At 41.0% G+C, this 16,714-nt stretch overlaps 1 protein-coding gene across 9 annotated transcripts in view; it reads right to left on the bottom strand.

Annotated features, from left to right (window-relative positions):
• DCAF8 (DDB1 and CUL4 associated factor 8) overlaps nt 1–16,714 on the bottom strand; it is a 43,219-nt gene that overhangs the window by 13,711 nt on the left and 12,794 nt on the right. For all 9 annotated transcript variants that reach the window (XM_082470595.1, XM_082470592.1, XM_082470599.1 and 6 more), the window contains 5 exons: nt 15,274–15,348; nt 11,063–11,733; nt 9,955–10,095; nt 8,438–8,532; nt 3,629–3,739 (listed from right to left, as the gene is read on the bottom strand). In XM_082470595.1, the coding sequence (XP_082326721.1) occupies nt 3,629–3,739; nt 8,438–8,532; nt 9,955–10,095; nt 11,063–11,733; nt 15,274–15,322 (1,067 nt within the window). In that variant the 5' untranslated portion in view covers nt 15,323–15,348. The remainder of the gene's footprint in view (nt 1–3,628; nt 3,740–8,437; nt 8,533–9,954; nt 10,096–11,062; nt 11,734–15,273; nt 15,349–16,714) is intronic.

Raw genomic sequence — 16,714 nt, 5'->3', positions numbered from 1 at the left:
TGAATTACTGTAGCTTTACAGAATTGATAGGTCTTGAAGTTGGGTAGTATCAGGCCTCCAGCTTTATTCTTCTCTCTCAATACTGTGTTGGATATTCTGGATCTTTTGTCTCTCCACACAAACTTTAAGAATCAGTTTGTCGATATCCATAAAATAACTTGCTGGAATTCTGATTGGGATTGCACTGAATCAATAGATCAAGTTGGGAAGAACTGACATCTCCACATTATTGAGTCTTCCTATACCCTGGACATTTTAAATCAAATAAAGAATGGTTTCAGCACTGTCTCAACACCCTTACTGCATTTCTCTCCACAGGCCTCCAGGTGCCCACTAATTTGTTACCTTAAGCCTCTCTCTTCCCTCCTCACCTCCTCTTCCCCCAACTTGCCTTTAATCTAGTGTTCTCTCAATGTTGCTGATAAAGATAGAGGAGCAAAGTGACTATTTATTGACTGTGTTTTATAAACCAGGGCCTATACCAAATCCTTTAGCAATAAATTTACATGTCAACCAATCACACTGCCAAATCTATCACCACAGGATTCATTCATCTGATACATTCTCCTTTTCTTCACTCCTGCAAATTCTTAAACCAACCTAAACAGGATTTAGTAGCAGAAATTCAAATCTATGCCACCCTCCACTTGCCTACCTTTTTTCTTTCTCCCTGCCCATCCCCCCTTTTTGGTCATATTCCAAACAGCATGACTCTCTAAGGCTTCCCTTAAATGCTCCTTCACAATCCTAAACTAAAATTCAGTATTTATGATGTGAAAGCCTTGAGGATGAGTAAGCTATTTCTCTGTATTCCCCTAAAGGAATTCCTTCAGGCTAGTGAAAGCTAATGGTGTTATGATATAAAATACTCAGCAAAAATATTTTCAAATTTGTACTGGCAGGTGAGCCTAAAGTTCTTTCAAAGAACAAAACAGAAAAGAGGAATTCCAAAACATTCAACTGGCTGAACTGAAGAGGTGCCAGAGAAATTGAGGATGATCAGAGAAGAGCTAGGGTGTGGAAGGGCCGTCTGCTCATAGGCGATCAGTGTGCCTCAAAATCTACACGTGCTTCTGTCGAGTAAACAGCCTATTACATGCTGAGAATTTGGCATGTACAAAGGGATAAAGGATATTGAGGCTGATAAGAAATAGAAGATCTGAGTATTTCTCCTTGTGATGAAATGCTAAAACTAATTTCCAGCCCCACTCTCACCCTGAGAAAGTATTAGCTCTGGATAAAAGCATTATCAATTGCAGTTCTCAATACAGCCAACGCCTCCACTCTCCTCCAAACATCAAGGTCCTAGTGGTTGAATTATCTAGAGACACAGACTCTTCCATGAATCCAGAGCTCTAAGCAGGAAATGCAAATTAGAAAATTCAGTAAATGCTTGATTTGGAGGAGGAAGCACCTGCAAGTTCTTACAACTGCAACCCCGTTTTGGATCAACAACTTATCTTAAAAAAAAAACTACTGCTAAACATTTGCTATTGGTGAATAGAGGAAAGGAATTTAGAAGGCAAGGGAAACAGGGGAAGAAGAAGAGAGCAACAAAGTTGCCCAGTTCTCTTGTGGCAGGATTCTTCAACAAGTTAAGATCATCTCTCAGGTATTTCTAAAAATTTAGTCCCATCCCTGTGATTATTAATAAAATTAATTACAGAATACAGTTATAAAAATATCCTCTTATTTAAAAAGGAAGATGGGACTTCCCTGGTGGCACAGTGGTTAAGAATCCGCCTGCCAATGCAGGGGACACGGGTTCGAGCCCTGGTCTGGGAAGATCCCACATGCTGCAGAGCAACCAAGCCCGTGCGCCACAACTACTGAGCCTGCGCTCTAGAGCCCACAAGCCACAACTACTGAAGCCTGCATGCCTAGAGCCCGTGTTCCCCAACAAGAGAAGCCACTGCAATGAGAAGCACACGCACCAAAACAAAGAGTAGCCCCTGCTCTCTGCAACTAGAGAAAGCCCGCGTGAAGCAACAAAGACCCAACGCAGCCAGAAATAAATAAATTAAATAAATAAATTTATAAATAAATAAAAAGGAAGATAATGCTTTTCATCCACCATCAGGAAAGCATAAAGTCATTCATTCTTCTAGTGATCCTTTCCTTCCTCCCTTTCAAACTGATGATCTCTTGGAAACCAAAGAAATATACTTAAAAATAGGCCAATTGCATCATCAAAAAAATCTACAAACAATAAATGCTGGAGAGGGCGTGGAGAAGAGGGAACCCTCTTGCACTGTTGGTGGGAATGTAAATTGATACAGCCACTATGGAGAACAGTATGGAGGTTCCTTAAAAAACTAAAAATAGAACTACCATACAACCCAGCAATCCCACTACTGGGCATATACCCTGAGAAAACCATAATTCAAAAAGAGTCATGTACCACAATGTTCACTGCAGCACTATTTACCATAGCCAGGACATGGAAGCAACCTGTGTCCATCGACAGATGAATGGATAAAGAAGATGTGGCACATATATACAATGGAATATTATTCAGCCATAAAAAGAAACGAAATTGAGTTATTTGTAGTGAGGTGGATGGACCTAGAGTCTGTCATACAGAGTGAAGTAAGTCAGGAAGAGAAAAACAAATACCGTATGCTTACACATACACATGGAATCTAAAAAAAAAAAAATGGTTCTGATGAACCTAGGGGCAGGACAGGAATAAAGATGCAGATGTAGAGAATGGACTTGAGGACACCGGGAGGAGAGGGAAGGGTAAGCTGGGACAAAGTGAGAGAGTAGCACTGACATATACACACTACCAAATGTAAAATAGATAGCTAGTGGGAAGCAGCTGCATAGCACAGGGAGATCAGCTCGGTGCTTTGTGACCACCTAGAGGGGTGGGATGGGGTGGGGGAGGGAGATGCAAGAGGGAGGGGATATGGGGATATATGTATGCATATAGCTGATTCACTTTGTTATACAGCAGAAACACAACACTGTAAAGCAATTATACTGCAATAAAGATGTTAAAAAAAAAAATAGGCCAATTGGATAGGGATGGGATATAATTGTGACAAGGGGCCAGAAGGAAACTAACTGCTACACATGGCGACTGAATCCATGAACTCTGTTTTCCTTAGGATATATCTCAATAGACAGTGTTACAAGAAATGTTCATAGTAACAAAGATATCACTAAAGATAAAGAAAAGTGGTTCAGGATCCCGGGAGCCAAAAACCCGAAGTTCATAATGAGTACTCCCAAGTCAAATTATTTCTGTATCTGAAACCAGCATTCAAAATTTCTAGTACGTGTTAATTTATATATGAAAAATGGTAGAAAATATTTACTAATAGAGCACTTGCTAGTAAACCTGGGTTTATGCCTAGCTGCTAGGTGGAGAACTTGGTCAATTCATCAAACTTCTTTAGAACTTGATAATATCTACAACATGTTAAGCCATCCCTCAGAGATTGCTACATTAGGGAACAGAATATGTCAGAGGAAGTTTAAACTCTTTGGAAGATGGCAAAAAATTAAAGATGGTGGTTAATGAACTCCTAGACAATTCATAGCCTTCCGTAAGGGACAGCTGGTAGTACACAATACATCACAGTCTCAAACTCTCAAAGACACAAAAGAGCCACAGACTCACCTTACAAACTGATCTCGTCCACCCACTGCAAACTGGTGGGTATTGGCAGGATTCACATAGATTGTATACAGCCCCACCTTCTTCTCCTTTTCTTTTGTCACCACCAGTTTCCTTCAAGAGTAGAAAAGTATATAAGTTATATTCTCCAAAAGATCCAGATAGTCATGGCAAGTGAGAACAGAGACAGTAACGCACACACAGCTAATAAGAAACCAAACAGAGTCTCACTTGGAAAGAAAGAAAGAAGTGGTTTTGTTTGTTCGTACATTGGAACAAGAAAAACAAAAAACCCACCACCATATATATTTACTAAATGCTACTTTGGAGATGGAAAAAACGTAGTAATTTTCTGGTGTTCCTCAAGAAGTATAAATTAAAGGTGTATGAAAGTACTGCTCCTCAGTAGCCTTAGCTTGAGTCCAATATGATGACAACCAATCATTAAAGAGACAATACTACCCACATCTTCCCATCCTCTACTTGTAAGTACATCTTCCCAATCATCTGGGAGCAGGGAGTGAGGGGAGGATGAATCACAGAAACAGTGGACAGAAAAGACCTTAAGGGGGACTTCCCTGGTGGTCCGGTGGGTAAGACTCCGTGCTCCCAATGCAGGGAGCCCGGGTTTGATCCCTGGTCAGGGAACTAGATCCTGCAGGCATGCCACAACTAAGGAGTCAGCATGCCACAACTAAGGAGTCAGCATGCCACAACTAAAAAGTCCAAACGCTGCAACGAAGATCCCACATGCTGCAACTAAGACCCCGCGCAGCCAAAATAAATAAAAATTTAAAAATAAACATTAAAAAAAAAAAAAGGAAAAGACCTTACGGTCAGAATCTATCTCCCAAATTCCAGAGAAGTATCACTTAAAACCCAGCTTTAAAAATGCACGATGAAAAACGACAAGCAACGGTTAATACAAAGGAAAACAGTATTAGTCTTCCCTTATTTGAAGCAAATTAGGAGCAGAGATTCTTGTCAAGACAGCTGTTTTTAATGCTGAAAAATTATTTCTAAATTATTCTTCTGGTTGTACCACAAAAAAAGGTGATTCTTAGGAGGGCATGGGACCCCGAGGAAACCTTATAAAATTTCAGAGTTTTAGCCAGAAGATTTTGGCCAAAGAGCCATAATTTTGTCCCACCTTAAGGGTGGCCCTATAAATACTCCTCCCAGATTGAAGCGTTCAACCTGTCAAATATGACATCATAAAGATTAGTAAATTTACAGGAAAAGGAAGACAGGAAAGGAAGGGACTGGGCTTTAGCTTGCTTGCTTTCTTTTTTTTTTTTTTTAGTGCTGAATAATATTTCATTATCTGGATATACCACAGTATACCCATTCACCTACTGAAGTACATCTTGGTTGCTTCCAAGTTTTGGCGATTATGAATAACAGCTTTCATTTTTAATTCTAAGCTTTTGCTCATTTCTGGTGCTTACAGAAAATGAAAGAGCTATAACTATGACAATAAGTTTCTTTGTAAATGATGTCAGCATCCTCTCTGAATGGTCAAAGTCACTCCATCCTAGACTGCTCTAGGCAAAGGAGAAATTTAATTTTAAAATCTCTGCAGCCTTCCATTAAAAGAATAGTGTACAAAGGTCATTAAAAATAAATGTCATTAGGAAATACACACATACCCAAAACACAAGGCAGAAAACAAGTCAAAAAAGAGTTTCAGGAACAAAACTAGCAATGGAGAAGAGGCAGCTCTAATTGGGCTTTAGATATGGAAGAGGAAGAGGAGCAGCTGCTGCTCTTTTTCAGAGAAACATCTCATTTCCTCAGCAATTTGGATTTTTAGAAGGAGAGGGTCAGACAAACATAACAGTTACCATGCAGAAGCAAAATGAAAGAAGTGAGGGGATAGATTATGAAGTACTGGCTCCACCGTCATCTAATCCTGACAAAGAACTCAATCTTCTATGCCTCCATTTATTCACCTAAAACAAACAATTCTCTCTCCTAATGCATAAATGCACAGAGCACCTTGAGCCCTGTGGGGAAAATGCAGAGGTGCTATAAAAATGATTGATAATGGCAGCAGGAAAAAAAAAAACGTTTTGACACCAGAGCAAGGCAGCACACAAAGCCATATGAAACAAATTTACCAAATTCTGCCTTAAAATTTGCAGTTTTTAGCGAGCTGGTATGTTCCAGGAAAAAGGGAAAAACAATTACAGATCAAACCAAAGGATTCCTCTGAAGAATATCTCAAACTAGCTTCCGCTGCCTAAATGAATATCCCACCCACAGCTCCAAATCCAACTCCTCCTATGATGTTAGCCAATATCACCAGCTTCCAGAGACTCAGCTATTATGTATACACAAAAGAAAAATTCCCCTATGCCAACTTCACACAAAAATGCCTCTGATATACGCAGATGTTCAGGCACCAGCTTAACACATACGGATACACATTCTAGCCATGACCTTCACATTCAGTCCTCCCACCTCATTCTAGCCTTCCACTAATTCAACCCCTAAAGCAAAAACTTTCTTAAGGCCAGAATCTGGACCTCCTCCTACTCAAAGTTTCTCCTATGTTCCCCCTTTTAGTTTCTATCCCATCTATTACTGCTTGCACCTAGATCCACTGATCAACTCTCAGTCAGATTTTCTGCTTACATCTTTTCATTACGCATTCAATAATCTGCCAGTCATTTACTCTGCCCATTACTTGAACCAGATTCCCAATTTCTTGTGGCCTAACAGTAGTTTTCCTCTGAACCTGATCCATAGGATTTCACTCAGCTTCACAACGCTCTACCAGAGCAGACCAAACAAACTCATATCATTTTTTCCATCTTTGTCCTTCCACTCCCCTCTGGAAAACTTGCTAATGTTCCATTATCATCACAGAACCATGGAACTTGAGAACTGAAAATAACAAACATCATTCAGTTTAAGAGATTAAATGATTTTCTCAAAGCTATATAACTGCAGGCTAGTACTAGGAGGCAGATCCCTTGTCACCCAGGCCTGTTCCCTTTGCAGGAGAAATCCATTCATTATCTCTCAGTCTTCATCCTCTTAAGTTTTATATAAATAACCAGTATATCCTTTCCACAAGCCAAAAACATTTCCATCCTTTAACCACTATTTTAAATTCTTCACTTTCTAGACAACTTTTTGTATACTTATCTAAAAATAAGTCTAATAATAATCAGCCTTAAGATTATATTCCCTAAATTAACTTATATTTTACTTGTATGCTATGTAAATCAGTGACACCCCTTACTCAATATTGGTATTGACATGTAAGAGTTAAGATAATTTTTAAGGGGGGAGAGTTCTGAAAAGTTGAAATCTTGAGTTCTTCCTCACTTTGTGATCCTAGAATAAACTTCCAGAATGCCATATTAAAAAAAAAAAATAGTTTTTAAGACTAACAATACAATAAATAATGTAGATAATCTATCAACTAGGTAGTCGTTAAACTGTGGTACACCAATGCTATGACACAGGTGTCATGGTTAAAAATGAGGTAGGCCATAGGGGCTTCCCTGGCGGTTCATGGTTAAGACTTTGCCTTCCAACGCAGGGGGCAGGGGTTCAATCCCTGGTCAGGGAGCTAAGATCCCACATGCCTCTTGGCCAAAAAACCAAAACATAAAACAGAAGCAATATTGCAACAAATTCAATAAAGACTTTAAAAATGGTCCACATAAAAATAAATAAATAAATAAAATGTTTAAAAAGAAAAAATTAGGTAGGCCTTTTTGGTCTGACGTAGAAAGCTCTCCAAAATACATCATAATGTGAAAAAAGTAAATTGCAGGAACATACGTATATGTAAGTTTATATATACGTACAATTATCCCATGTTGGAGGGAAGAGTGTATATGTATATAGTAAGATACATAAATGTATACAAAAAGGATTGAAAAGGTATTCAAAATTTTTAACAATGGTTATCAATAGCTAGAAAAGTGGGGGGCAGGGGAGGTATACATGAGGGAGCATTTACATTTTGTCCACATACTTCATTATTTGAGTTTTTAAAACAAGATATATTTGTTTATTATAAGCAATAAAAATGAAAAAAGGAAACTGAAATAATTAGTAGCTACAAGTCAGTATGTTCCAACCATGGTGCCAGACACTATGCTGAGGTATCAAACACATTTATCAATAATCCTCACAGAAACCAGAAAAAGAGAGAATAAGACTGACTGATTATACCCATAGTGAGGCTGAAGAAACTGAAGTTCAGAAAGGTTATACAGGTCATTACTAGTAGTGCCCAAGTTGAGATTTGATCTAGGTCTGCCTGGATCCAAATAAGATGTTATGCTCTTTCTATGATATCACACAGCTAAAAGGGGATATAATTTACCTATGAGTCTCTGATTCATGTAAAAATAAGCTGTGATATGATAGAGTTCTACTATAGCTACCAATATTTTTGTTCAAGAATTATCATTTAATTTTTACATTTCTACACAAAATTGAAGTGAAAACTACATAGGAGCATATCTCTAAGTTGCTAGTAACGTGCTTCTTGTGGGGAAGTTGAGTGGCACCCAAGTGAATGGAGAGTGGAAGACTATCCAGTTATTAAAGCCCACATATAATAAGATAACTGAACCCTGCTTTAGAAATGAAGATAGGTGAATAGTATTTTACTGCTGAGAAACAGACAACAAAGAAGTAAGGAATTCCCCTAAACTCATCTGTTTCTTATCATAAATACAAAGGAACCATTCTGATGGACCAGAGAGTTGAGCATTACCTAGGACACGTGCAATATTTTCAAAGCCAAGAAATCCAATTCTGTAAAAATACTATTGCTATACTTACGAAGCTGGCCGGTCTTGTCTGAGGTCAATGGTGAAGACAACTGCATCTTCACCTGCAGATAGGAACGTACAGGGAGAGTCTGGTTCCAGGGCCAACTGAAGGAGAAAAAAGGGAAAGGATGAGGTTTCTAAAGATTAAAATTAGAGGTTGTCTAACTCATTCCTTTATCTTTACGAAGGGCTGCATTTAAAATGTCTCAAAAATGGGGCTTCCCTGGTGGCGCAGTGGTTGAGAATCTGCCTGCCAATGCAGGGGACACGGGTTCAAGCCCTGGTCTGGGAAGATCCCACATGCCACGGAGCAACTAAGCCCGTGAGCCACAATTGCTGAGCCTGTGCGTCTGGAACCTGTGCTCCGCAACAAGAGAGGCCGCGATAGTGAGAGGCCCGCGCACCGCGATGAAGAGTGGCCCCCACTTGCCGCAACTAGAGAAAGCCCTTGCACAGAAACGAAGACCCAACACAGCCATAAATAAATAAATAAATAAAATTTAAAAAAAAAAAAAAAAAAAATTAAAATGTCTCAAAAATAATAATAATAAAATGTCTCAGCAAGAGAAACATCTACCTTTTTTGTTGTAAAATCCCAGGAAAGAAGATAATAAGCCCATTCTCTCTTGCTCTGTGTGAATTATTCACAGCTTATTTATTCTATACAAGTCAAAAGGACAGGTGATTTGCTATTTTAACGAAGTACCCAAGGGATATGAACAGTGATACCAAAGGAAAACACCGCCATTAGGGCTCATTCTCAAAATCAATTCCACACCCTCAGGTGGGGAGAGAAATGGCACCCAAGTTTCATTCCCTACAGCTTAGTTCTAAAAGTTAGTTATCTAGTGGTTGGGGGTAGTCTTAAGAATCAAAGAAATAGGTAATTTTCATATTTCTTGAGCCATGGGCGAGGAAAGCATACTGCAGGTCCACCTACATATTTGTTTAGGGTTTGTAAAAAAAAAAAAAAAGAGGACCATCCTCTTTCCACGGCATGGAAGAAAACAGTGCCTACTCTGAGACTAGGCAGTTCTTGGCTCCTCACTGGCTGCCATCATGATTATTTGGCCTATATCCCCAGCTCTAAATAGGGCTTCCAGAAATAGTACTGTTTATGCACTGAGAGTTGTGAGCAGAAAAGCTGGAGCTCTCACATATAAGAAGCCAACAGCTAGCACCTTAGAGCTGTTAAAATGTTCTAAATACAATAGGAGTAAATTTTAAAGGTTTGGAAGGCACAGTAGACCTCAAGGATCTCCAAACCAACCATGTTTCAGCTTAGGAGTTAAGTATTATCAGGTGAATGTTGCATGTGCAAGATCTAGAGCTCTCTCAAATACTTGCCTTCTGAGAAGTTTAGTGTGGCTGCTTTTTCTCCCATCTTACCTACAAATCCTAGGACTGAAAGAAGTGATGCAGGTGACCACAACAAAGGGGACACAATGGACAGAGATACTGGAGGGCTTTGGCTGAGATCCACAGAGGAGCTGAACTGCACAACCTTTGGGGCAAGGGCTTACTTACCTTGTGGGATGCTCCCTTGTGCTGGGCCACACGCTTTGTATTCTTGCAGCACTGTGTAGCAGACAACTCTGCTACCCGAACCTGCCCATCACGGGCACACATGGCCAGGGTGGAATCGCCACTGTTAGGAAGGAACTTGGCCTGGGTTGTTAAGAATAAAAAAAAGGACAACAGAAATTGAAGAGGTGAATTTGAGAGGGAAAAACATGATGACAACCCCAAATCATCCGCTTTTGCTACACAACAGCTGGAAACTTAGACCTCCTGCTCTTATACAGTTGGCTCAAGTCCAATTTCTCCCAAGGGTTAAAGGAGAGGAAAAGAAAAAATTTCTGATATGAGAGGATTTCTGTTGATTCTGTAAGGCTGAACTGGTATGAGTGCTCAGGTGAACTAGGACTATACCCAGAAAGAAAGAAAGGTAAGGGAAAAAGGAGAAAATCTTCCTTGATTCAGGAAGTAAACATAAACTTGCTACAAAGAAAAAGGAAACTAGAGGGGATATTGGGGAAGGAAAGAGAACATGCTTAGGGATAAATAGCTAGTACCATATGACGGATGGGGCTGGTAAGTAAAACTTCTAGAGAATAACAATATTAACTAATATTTATCAAATGTTTATTAAGTACCAGGCACGGTTCTAACTGCTTAGCTTCTACTGTTATTTAATCCTCATGACCCTGTATGTTATTAGCCCTATATTATAGGTAAATAAACTGAAGACAGAGGTTAAATAAACTTGCCCAAGATCACACAGCTAGTTAAGGGGTTGGACCAAGATTTAAACTCAACTAGACTGGTTCAAGGGCCTCTGCTCTTGTATTGTACCGCCTCCTAGCATGGCATTTAGCGCCTTCCTGATGATTTCCAAGCACCCTTCCTATTATAATGAGGCTTCTTACAGTCTCTGTGCTCAAGGAAACAAAAGGTTGCCATGAGTCTTTCAGTGTATTTAACTCCTCTAAGTCATTATGGGAGCCAAGGAAGGACGGAGTCCTGATATCTAATTCCTACCACAACTCACTATCACTCCTACTCCAGGCAGCAGCTCAGGTTTATCTAACTCGTGCCTGATTTTCTCAGTTGCCAATCTGCTCCCTTGCCTCACCTGGAAGACATTGCTTTTGTGGCCGCTCTCAAAGTCCAATACTGGCTGTCGCCGCACCCAGTCCCAAACGACCACTTTCAGGTCATCGCTGCCACTGGCCAGCCAGGTGCCGCGCTGGTTAAAGTGCAGGGTATTAACACAACCAGTATGGCCCTCAAGCCCATGCTGCAGGCGGAAACGCTGCACAAAGACTCTTGCCCCACAAGCCTCATACACAAAGCGGGCACTTGAACCCAGCTCCCGCTCCCGAAGGGCAGGAAGGGCTTGCCAGCGAGGTCGGGGCAGGACTGAGGTCTCCGAGGACACCCAGTCCTCCAGGGCCCGCTCATCATCTGATGAGTCCTGGTCACGGTTGGCCCGCTTGCGCTGTACGCGACGACGAGGATGCTCTTCCTCCTCCTCTTCTTCCTCCTCTTCTTCCTCTGAGTGGTCATGGACTTGGTTTTCATCATTGATGGAGTAATGGCCAGTGTCCTCCATGCTGTCAGAGTCCTTGTCTTCACCTGAGCTCTCTGTATCTGTGCCTCGACTTTCTGTGCTGGTGCGGTTGGGGCCACCATCATCCCCGGTCAAGCTCAAGCTCAGGTCTGAGGCCTCCACTTCAATGCCTGAGGATGTCTCCCTCCCCTCCTCAGCACCAGACATCTCCTCTGGACTGCTAGACAGGCTTCCTGCATGTTAGTGAGGAATGGGTAGGTGAGGGGGAAAAATAAGGAAATAAGATAGTGACCAGAAGGATTCCCACTCCTTAGTCTAAAAATTCATCCCACCAAAAGACCCAGAAACCAACTTTGGTCAAAATGTTTTCATTACATATGCTTATAAACAGTACCTTCTGAGAGGGAATCTTGAAAAGATGAAAACCAAAGTCACACACAAATAAAGAACTGCAGGACAACCAAAGATTATAATAAATTCTCAAGAAGCAAAGCACTGGCAGATTTTAAAAAAGTATGCCTGATACAACTACCTTAGGCTCTATTTTGCTAGATGGGCATCCATTAGTTATGGCACATAATTAAGCTGAACATAAGAAAAAAGAACAGCCATCCCTGGGCTTCCCTGGTGGCACAGTGGTTAAGAATCCGCCTGCCAATGCAGGGGACACGGGTTCAAGCCCTGGTCCAGGAAGAGCCCACATGCTGCGTAGCAACTAAGCCCTTGTGCCACAACTACTGAGCCTGCGCTCCAGAGCCCGTGAGCCACAACTACGGAGCCCGCATGTCGCAACTACTGAAGCCCGTGCGCCTAGAGCCCGTGCTCTGCAACAAGAGAAGCCACCCAATGAGAAGCCCGTGCACCGCAACGAAGAGCAGCCCCCGCTCGCCACAACTAGAAAAAAGCCCGCACGCAGCAACAAAGACCCAACACAGCCAAAAATAAAAATAAATAAATAAATTTTAAAAAAAGAACAGCCATCCCCAGCAAGAGTTGGACTATTTACCACTTCGAGAAAGCACCACTACCTCCCACCTCTTAAACCCTGAAGTTTCTTCCCCCGAGGTTTTAAAATCCACTAAGAATCCAGAAGGAAGTGCAAGGGACAAGTGGAAATTGTGACCATTTGAGTGGCTTCTTGCTCTCTTTTTTGCTGATAAATGTATTCTGCCTTACTTCCATTAATTTAATAATCGTAATACTAGTTTTAGATATAGGAATTCTAGTGAGACAAAGTTTTATCAGGAAGCATAAATAAAATTGATAAAAATCAGGGCTACTACAGTGGGACCTGAAAAGTTCATATTCTAGGTCTGCCATATTGGTAGTTATAAAATAACTGGGTCACTTTGAGCAATATAATCCCCAAAATTAGATACCGAATTCTCCTATCTAACAGCCAAATCATACTCTAGTGAGCACTTTGGCAATGTTCTAGGGCCAAAAGGACCAAAACTTCCAAACTAAGGTCAAGATGTAAAGAAAGGAAGGGGGTGAATGAGGATTTTAAACCCTGCTCATGGCCTCCTTTCCTCAGATGACAATAAATTTTATCTTGCCAGAAGTAAAGGCTATTAGGAAAGGCTGACCAGCTATGTGTGACTCTGGTATAAGCTATTCAACTCCAATACCACATTGATGTTTAAGGATTCAAAATGGGAATATCTTCTTGCTTAGTCATCTGGATTAGAGCAGTAATTTCTGAAGATCTTTGAAGCAATGGAACGTCTTTTCAATGAACTCTTAGGCAAAGCCCAATAAAGAAAACAGATAAACAATACACACACTTTTGGTTCAAGTAGTGACAGAAGGTTGGGAGACACACAAACAGCTCTTTTCAAAAAGCACCTCAACTAAGAGCACAGTGTGAAAATGACTAGGAACTGGAAGAAAAAGGGGAAAAGTGCAGCAATTTGCTCCCAGGAACTACATTTGCTGAGGCTGCTGTATATGCTGAGAAAGATTAATAATTGTGGTTTTTGAAATGAAATTGGGTTTGAGATTGGGAGTGGTGAGAAGGGATAAAATATCACACCCATCACTTCTGTGAAGAAGAAAAAAAAAATGAAACATCAAAACTCCTAGCATTTATTGTTAAAATTAAGATGACTTTGGGGGCCTTACCACATTAAGATAAGGTCCAGAGCATATCACAAGCTCAGCAAGAGGACACTAACAGTCAGTGACCAAGATAATGGCTAGGGGTTGGCAAATTTTTTCTATAAAGGGCCAGATAATAAAAAGTTTAGGCTTCTAGGGGCTTCCCTGGTGGTGCAGTGGTTAAGAATCTGCCTGCCAATGCAGGGGACACGGGTTCGAGCCCTGGTCTGGGAAGATCCCATATGCCGCGGAGCAGCTGGGCCCGTGAGCCACAATTACTGAGCCTGCGCGCCTGGAGCCTGCGCTCCGTAGCAAGAGAGGCCGCGATAGTGAGAGGCCCGCGCGCCGCGATGAAGAGTGGCCCCCACTTGCCGCAACTAGAGAAAGCCCTCGCACAGAAACGAAGACCCAACCCAGCCATAAATAAATTAATTAATTAATTAAAAAAAAAAAAAAAGTTTAGGCTTCTAAACTTTGGCCCATATGGATGTATGGCACAACTACTCAACTCCACTGCTGTAGCACAAAAGTAACCATAAACACTATGTAAATAAATGCAGCATGACTGAGTTCCAGTAAACTACAAAAACAGCAGCCCGCAGGCCTGTGGATTTAGCCTGCAGGCCATAATTTGCCAATCCCTGATCTAGCTAATGGCCAAACTCCAAATCAATTGTATACCTCCAACCCCTCTAGAATCCTGTGCCTTTCAACTAAGCCCAGTGAAAAATCTGAATCACTCTCCTTTACAGAAGATAAATGAACACCAGTGGTAAGAAAAGAACAAAGGGGCAGTAAAACAGCATGCTGAAAGTCTCGCTCTCCCTTACTCACTTCATTGCTCTACCAAAGTCGTCAACTAGAATTTAGACGATAATCTTAACCTACAAGGTGCTGAGGAATGCTGAACACTGTGCTGTCCAATTATATCCATTTGAAGGACCTCCTCTAGTTGGAAGTTGGCTCAGAGTGGATGCACTGGTCAAATAACCCAGGTAGTAGCTATACTCTACCAGAATCATGATATTCTGCCTTCAAATCTGCCGTAGACCCAGTGATTTAATACTTGGCAGCACTGGTGGAAGGAAGGAAAGGAAGCAGGGAGGGAGGGAGGGAGGGAAAGAAAGAAAGAAAGAAAGGAAGGAAAGAAAGGAAAGGAAGGAAAGGAAAAAAAGGAAGAAAGAGAATAAAAGAAAAGAAAAAGAAAGAAAAAAGCCCCAATTGCATCTATTTATAACTTCATCTCTTATCTAATATCTCTACTGAACTATGATCTACCATGAAAAGAGACCTCTCCTTATAACTGGGGAGCCTTGCCTTCCCAACAACTCCCTTGGTTCCACCACCAATTGGATCTTCTTTTTCTCCTTTATTAACAGCATCTCCTAGGTTTTGTCCACCCTTACAAAATTCCAAACCATTTGACCTCTTAGAGGGACAACTCTATTATTGATCTTCTGAAAACAATCAGATAAAAGCTGAAGGAGCAAAAGTACCAGGTAGTCCAAGGTGTTTCCTGTGTAGTTTCCTACACTCAAAACAACACAGGAAGAGTTCACTCTTAGGAAAGATTTCCTTCCCTCCGCTAAAATCCAGGTCTCCACTCTCTTTGCGGGAGGAGGAGAACCTCAGTCGATAGCAAAAATAGCTTCACCTTCATTATGGCCCCTTACCATTAGCTAAGTCTGTTTTGCCATCTGTGCTGCTCCCTTTGCTGGACATCTTGAATGACGTTTACTGCAGCCAGCCTGGATTGAGGAGAGTAAGAAAATGAAACAATTAGGAAACAATCTGGGAAAGATGATAAAAGGCACCAGGAGATTTAACAATGTACAGCCTTTGTCATTTTTACAAAATTGATTTTTTTGTGTGTGCTCAGCAGGGCTTCTCAGCTGCTGAAAATTATGCCAGATATTATCCCCCCATGTCTAAATTCCATAAAGTAACATATCTTTGGGAGGCTAACTGCCATCTCTTCTCACTGAGTAACTGGCAGTGATTTTTCAGATGGGAAAGAAGGAACTGAAATAAATCCTGGAACAGCAGGTCTATATCAAGTGACATGTATTGCAAGCAAGCAGAGAGTCTTAACTCAATACAAAAAGCTAGCTTCAGCACTACCCTCTAAAGCAAAAACCTTCTGTTGTAAATAATCGTCGTATGTATCCACAAACTCTATGAAACACTTGTCTTCACAACATGAAGAGGAAGGTCAGACTCTGAATATCATTTCACACACAAAACAGCAGAGATAGAAGAAATTGAGCTCTTGGGATAACAGCCTGAGCTTTATGGTCATTCAGATGCCTAGCTTCAAACATACAGGCACAGATATTAACTAAGGATTATAAGAAGCAGAGTCAAATTAGAACTCAGGAGTATCCTACCCCTAAAAAAGAACCTAAAAGGTTTTTTCTTCCCTTTTATGACTAGTAAGTCAGTCATCAAGTGCAAGGCTGGAGAAGAAAGTGCAACACTTCCATTAAAACCATCTCAGTCCATTTCATAAAATGGCAAACACTATTTCACCTAGTTCCAAGAACTTTCACCAGGTTTGTCTGTTTAGCAAAGCCCTAACTAGGAGTCAGGGTACCTAGCTTTACTCCTTTTATACCACTATAATACAGTCATTATTTTTTCAGGGCCTCACTCCCACCTCAAGCAAATTCCAAAGAGCAAAGAATAATATTATTCAGACCAGAATTCTGTTAAGCCCTTTCAGTGCCTTGGACAAAAGGCACTGAAAAGACAAAGTATGATTATGACTCCAGTCCTTGTACCCAGGCACACTGGCCTCTAATCTTTCAACAGCCCTTTCATTCCCATAACAATTATCCCAGAAGCAGCCCCATCCTTATCTTTACCCCCTTCTCTCCTCTACAAAAATCCAAGTTGCTTCAAAAAAAAATTTTAAAAAGTGTCCTCTGCCAAGAGACAGCTGCCCAAAGCTTGCTCACATTAGGCCACGGCGGGGGAGTAGAAATAATGCAAGAGGAGGACTGAGGCTGAATTTGAGGGAGGGACACCTGGAAGGGTGATGATGAAAGACAATGCCAACAAAAAACAGATCTGTGAAGCCACATAAAGAAAAACAGTGAAGAGCTGTTTGCAGAG

Source organism: Balaenoptera physalus (assembly GCF_965194825.1).
Source record: "Balaenoptera physalus genome assembly, chromosome: 1".
NCBI classification, from domain to species: Eukaryota; Metazoa; Chordata; class Mammalia; order Artiodactyla; family Balaenopteridae; genus Balaenoptera; species Balaenoptera physalus.
This window is presented reverse-complemented; position numbering and strand designations above follow the sequence as displayed.